Below are 6,548 nucleotides of genomic sequence, written 5' to 3'. Positions count from 1 at the left end.
TTTTTTTTTTACCTCATCTCATCACCAACAACCGACGCTCTGTCTCTCCCACTCCCTCTCAGACCACCACTCTGATTGGTCTGCTGAAGACGGCTCGTCTCCTGCGCCTGGTGCGCGTGGCCAGGAAGCTGGACCGCTACTCGGAGTACGGCGCGGCCGTCCTCTTCCTCCTCATGTGCACCTTCGCCCTCATCGCTCACTGGCTGGCCTGCATCTGGTACGGTGCCATAAGACTGTCTGGTGAATCAGACGAGGGTTCACAGATGGAGGAGTAATGTGGGAATGATCGCGTGTCTGCACGCATCAGAACGGGTGTTGTATGGGGGCTTGTGCTGTCACAATATTGAAATTCGCAACTTCAATACACTACTTTAAATATATATATATATGTGATTAATTTATTATGCCCTTTTGTTGTGGTGTCAATCATCACGTTTATTTGATTCTAACCACAGTTAAATGGTAGAAAACTTCTGAATCAATAAGACATTATATTTTGACAACTTTTAGGAGTTTGAAAATCCCTTTAGTTTGCCTTTTTACCGACGCTAATTATTGCTAACATCAGCAGTTATATACATGCATTCATATTATGGCTGTTATTTTTCCCAGGTATGCCATCGGTAGCGTGGAGAGGAACGGTGCCATTGGCTGGCTCCACACACTGGGGGACCAGTTGGGAAAGACCTACAACAGCTCCATCATAGGTACTGAGAGAACTAAGCACTGCAGCAGCACTGCTCAGAGGTGCTGCAGTGCTTCTGTCTGCCTCAGCTGGAAGCAAGTTAGTAGAAAACACGCTTCACCAGAATCAAATTGTGTTTGGTTGTGATTGTGGGATGATCATCAGTGATCATCTGTCGTTCTGTCAGGCCAAGACCATTTTGTGAAATATTCGTGTCAGCTCTAAATTTCACCCTCCAGGTTCGGGACCCTCCATCAAAGACAAGTACGTCACCGCCCTGTACTTCACCTTCAGCAGCCTGACCAGCGTGGGCTTTGGAAACGTTTCCCCCAACACCAACTCTGAGAAGATCTTCTCCATCTGTGTCATGCTCATAGGATGTAAGTCCTGATGTTATGCTAGAAGTAGAGTGTAGAAGTGTTTTCATAAGAATGTCACTTTAGAGTGCTTTAAATGGCTCCTCCGTCGTGTTGTCGGCCCACTCTCCTCACTACGGTCACATGATAAGTGAACCTGACTCCTGCTGCTCTGCTGCTGTACGGAGGCGACACTTTCAGTTCATCATCGTAGCATCTGTCTCAAAACTAAGTATTGATAACTCCCTTAAGTATCTCATACATTTCTTTTAGTGGATGAAAGTGGGAGCTGATGCGTGAAAATGAACTAAATTGGTTTTATTTATTTTGAGAGAAATGATGGGGCTGGCCGATAAAATGTTCTTGACATTTTTCGCGATAAAATCTTCAAAGACAGCGTCAATACATTTGTGCGATTAGTTTTTAGATGTATAGCTATTTTTAACCCGTTTTCCTCTACAGAAGCATGACACAGACAGCCGAGACGTCATATCTATGAAAACAAGGACAGAGATGCAAAACAGCTGCAAAGAGACACAGAGAGACTTACGATGTCTATGAAAAGAGACTAAAACAACCATAACTAGACACACAAAACTACAAAGCTCAAAAAGGGTCAAAACAACCACAGACAAAAATAACTACAAGACCACAACAATTTAACATTTTCAGTTCTTAATAAACATTCTTGCTATAGTTACAGCAGCTGCACAAAGCCATGGATCATACTTTACATTCTGAAAGCATATCGCGTGATGATTTATTAATACAATTAATCAGCAGGGATTGTAATATCTCCTGTCATGCTTATCAACTCAGCTTCCTCTCCACAGAGTAATTACCTCTGCAGGCTGGCAGAGCCCTGGACCTCGTTGATCAGGCTAACCGTAGGATGAGAACATGAATATGGTGTTTTAAACCAGTGACTAGTGACGGCTTGTTCTTTGCATGCGAGCACTCATCATTTTGTGTTGATGAAAGAAAGCATATATTTGAGCGTGGTTACAGTTATCCACAGGTCAAATCTAAAGTTAGTTCAACTCTGGTGTGTTTGGGCTGCAGGCCTCGTCAAATGTCAAATGTCAATTAAAGAAGTGCAAGATTCTGATGCTCTAGAATTAAAGTGCACTTTGAAATCTCAATGAGCATTATAAAACCTCAGAAAGAAAATCTGATCAATTGAGTCCCTTGTGACAGCGCATGTGTAAAATTACACACACACACGGCAGCTTTAGTGTGTGATGTGGACAATGTGAAAATCAAGGCTTCATAACGGCCTCAAACCAATGTGTGACATCACGATGACTGCGTCCACTTCTTATATACAGTCTATGATTCCCACCTGCTTCAAGACAGCCACCATCGTCCCTGTGACTAAGAGGTCTACAGTGTCCAGACTAAGTGTTGGTCCCTGTTGCACAATGACAATAAATGAACCTTACAACCTTGTAACACACTGACTATGGACCAACTACCTCATTAACCCCACTTCAATGAATCCCAACGATCCCTTTAAGTGCTAACTTGCTTTCCAAAGTGCTCAACAGTCTCAGTTGTTGAAGTTAAAATCTTTTCAGTGGGAAATTCCCTCTGTGTTTCTTACTAAGTCGTGGTAGAAGGGATAGTTACACAAAGTATTGATTTACGACAAGCTTAAAGAAGGCGTGAAATTAGCTTTTTATGCCAAGACAGCTTACAGTATTTGAATGTTAGCTTATCTCTGTAAGTCAATGAGCACAGTGACCAAGAGCAAGGCTTCCTTTCTTTTCTGGATGTTGTAGCACACCAGGCCCTTGTGTTTAGAGAGGGCACTATCACATACTGGAGTCTGTGTATCTATGCCTATGTATACATATAACTCAATGATAATAACTTTATTTGCGTTGCACTCCCATTTCTCTCATTTTGAAGCACTATAAGAATAAAAATCATTCAACAAATACTAAACGTAGACTAATAATAAATATGTTAAATTATATCATCTTTATATAATAATTATATCATAATATAATAATATATAAATAGTAACGCTGAAAAGACGGCGACAGATGCAGAAGACCAGAAAACGCTGACCAAACAGGGCAGGCTTTTTTACCGGAGAGGAGGGGCTTGAAGGGACGGGCGCTAAAACAAAGCCTTTTAGACAGATACATGTACATTCTGACAGACAATATGAGAGAAATACTGTATTGTTTTGAACAATAAAGCATGTAAACATGTTCTCGTAAAAACCCCAGTTACAAGTATGAACATGTAAATGACCATGATAAAAAGCTGTGTTTTAACTGATGTATTAACGAGTTTACACAGCTCTTATTCATGCTAATATCAAGCTCCGTTATTATACCACCAGCTGTCTGAGCTTCCTCTCTCTCTCTTCTGCTCCTTGCCCTTCGTCACTTACAGTATATTTTATGAAACATATCACCCCAGGGTGTCAAGCTTAACATTATATTTCTTTTCAGATGGAGAAGACAGTCAGCTGGAAATATGTCAGGTCACATCAGTGTATCGAGGACCCGCGCGGCGCTGTACTCTCTCTTAATGTATATGTGACTTTCTCCCTTCCTGCCTACCTTCACTTGCATCCTCCATCCTCACACTTTCTAAATCCTCCCTCACTTCTCACCCTCTATCCCCATCTCCCACCCTCCAGCCCTGATGTACGCCAGCATCTTCGGGAACGTGTCCGCCATCATCCAGCGGCTGTACTCGGGCACGGCCCGCTACCACACACAGATGCTCAGAGTCCGGGAGTTCATCCGCTTCCACCAGATCCCCAACCCGCTCAGGCAGAGGCTGGAGGAGTACTTCCAGCACGCCTGGTCCTACACCAACGGCATCGACATGAACGCCGTGAGTACCCGATCCCGCACGCACCCGAGTCCAGTATGTGCGCACCTGGTCCGTTGTGTTGCTGAATACACACATGTACACAGAAAGAGGCCAGAGGAGTATTCTGAGCCTGCATTGTACGTTAATAGGACGATGCGAAGACTTTGTCTCAGCATGCATGGTCTGACACCGTCAGAGAAAATAGGAATGATGTGAGTATCATCAATAATATGCACACACATATACACATGCTCAAACATATGCAACTAGACAAGTGAGAGTACTTGCATCACGCATGAACCTACATTGGTTTCTTCACATGTATGAAGGCCGCGCTCTCTTTTCTCATACAAGCGTAGAGTCACACCTGTCAGTGGACGCAAACACACAGAATGAAGGGGCGCTTGTTGTGCACGCTCGACCTGAACCTGAACTCTGTGAGTCACAGCGTACAGGGTGACACACGTGCATGCAACCACAGATGCACTCACACACCATAATCCCAAACATGTCACACACACGGATAGAAGCATTCAATGCAGTGCACGAGACAGTGGATGTCGTCTTTGCTATCGCCACAGCAGCAATGTTTCACTGCATTGTAAGCTCACTTCACTCAGAGTATCTCTGCTCATAATTTCAATAATCCTTTCCAGCATCACAGTCTTTTAAGAAATATCCCCGTCTGAGCACGATCAGCTCCTCGTCGTCTATGAAGCCTCGCCGATGCAATGAGAAACAATAGACCGTGTATAGGAAGTGGACGTAGTCGTCGTGATGTCACCCTGTGGTTTGAGGACGGCCTTTTTGAAGCAGCCAGGAAACAAATTGTTCCCTTGTTATGTTGCTCTCTGAAAGACCCATTGAAGTAGAGAATGCTTTCTGTAATTAGGATTGCGTGGAGTAGACTCTCTCTGTTTGTCTCCTCATCTACATCATGAGGATGGAGAGAGCAGGATATAGGATGAGTTGGATGAACTTCTCATCAGGAGGAGAGAGGTATCTGTTTATGCAGCATCCATCACAACACATTAGCTCACTGTTCAACTCATTTCTGTTCTTTTCCTCCTTAAAAAAACATATTAGTAAATGAATGTTTAAAAGAACGATGGAGACAGAGATATTAATACACGTGTATGTAAATGCACAACATGGGTTAGTGCCTCTCAGAATAGTGACCTCTTATTGTCGAGATGAGAGGAGATTGTAGCTGATGGAACTTATTATATGATAATATAATAATGGTATATAAATATGGTAATATAAGTGCAGCGGGTGTTTTGAGGACCTTTTTTGCTCCTGGATTTCTTATGAGTCTACGTACAATCTGCCCATTCAGCTTCAAATGAAGACTACAGGCCATACTTAGTACAGTTCCACCTTATATGCTCGTTTTTGGGGGGAAATAATGTAATTTATGTTTAAATATTATAGTTAATATTCTCCCAAAACGACTAGAATTGAAAAACAATGACAGACAAGGCGGTTGAGGACAGGACTCTTTGTAGCAAAGATATTTAACTTTTAGCAAAATTATGATTAATAATGTTTACGAATTAGTAGTAATGAAATGGCATAATTCATGTCATTATAACAGTTTATTGTTGTGTGCATTATACAATTTGATATACTATATGAAGTATTTACCAAATGACTTGTAAACCTTTTAAGAAATAGTTTGTCAGACATCTATAGATAGATGGACCAGATTGTAACACTTTATTAATAGTTAATAATCGGTTTGTAAACCGTCTATAAACATTACTTAGATGACAATTATAAAGTAACAACTGGTGATTATTAAGAAAAATGGTTAATAAATACTTTATAAATCATCTATAAACATTACATAGATAGATAGTTCATTAGTCTCTGGTCTATCTACGTATTATTTATAGATTTTTTCCAAACAATTTCTTAAAGGTTTACAAAACATTTGGTAATCATTGACAAATATTTAATATAGTGAATACTATGTTTTAATGCGCGCAACAATAAAAAGTGACAATTACTATTATTATAATAGTACAATTATTGTACTATTATACAATATATCATTTATAAACATCACACAAAGTAATGATATAAATTATAGCTGCACTAATGACATTAAACATTAATAAGTATAATGTCATTGTTGACCGTAAAATACGGTTTTACTAAAGTTAAATTGACTATGAGTTTACTATTTATTAACGAAGGTTGTTATTCAGTGTTACTGGCAGTTATCTACAGATACAGTGTAATCTGTAGAGACCTGTGTGTCCTTGGTTGCAGCTGTAGAGTGGAGTAGTCTAAGTGTCCCAGAGGCCATAAAAACACTGCTTTTCCTCACTAAACAGAAGCTTTTCTCAGCAGAAAAGCTGCAGCAAAGGCCACGATGATGTAGCCTACAGCAAACATTTATACAAACAATAACAGCGTAGCCTTGAACGTCAGCAGAATGCACCAGCACATTCTGGGCCACCTCACACATCAGCAAAATGGTAGTTGTGTACAGGGAGTCATAGTAGGCAGTTTGTCAAATCCACAAGATGGAGTTCTCAGGTGGGTCGTGAAAGGTTATACAGCGTTTGTTGTGTTCATTTCCATGTTTCTTTATTTTAGACTGCCCTCAAACCAGGCCGTGCACCAATGTGTGTGTGTGTGTGTGTGGGGGGGGGGGGGGGGGG

At 41.1% G+C, this 6,548-nt stretch overlaps 1 protein-coding gene across 1 annotated transcript in view; it reads left to right on the top strand.

Moving 5' to 3' along the window:
- The window catches only part of kcnh2b (potassium voltage-gated channel, subfamily H (eag-related), member 2b), a 219,916-nt gene that overhangs the window by 203,227 nt on the left and 10,141 nt on the right, over positions 1 to 6,548 (top strand). Inside the window, exons 10-13 of the mRNA XM_031876773.1 lie at positions 63 to 217; positions 613 to 707; positions 925 to 1,065; positions 3,698 to 3,897. Coding sequence (XP_031732633.1) covers positions 63 to 217; positions 613 to 707; positions 925 to 1,065; positions 3,698 to 3,897 — 591 coding nt within the window. The remainder of the gene's footprint in view (positions 1 to 62; positions 218 to 612; positions 708 to 924; positions 1,066 to 3,697; positions 3,898 to 6,548) is intronic.

This window comes from Anarrhichthys ocellatus, unplaced genomic scaffold, assembly GCF_004355925.1.
Source record: "Anarrhichthys ocellatus isolate YVR2014 unplaced genomic scaffold, GSC_Weel_1.0 scaffold115, whole genome shotgun sequence".
NCBI classification, from domain to species: Eukaryota; Metazoa; Chordata; class Actinopteri; order Perciformes; family Anarhichadidae; genus Anarrhichthys; species Anarrhichthys ocellatus.
This window is presented reverse-complemented; position numbering and strand designations above follow the sequence as displayed.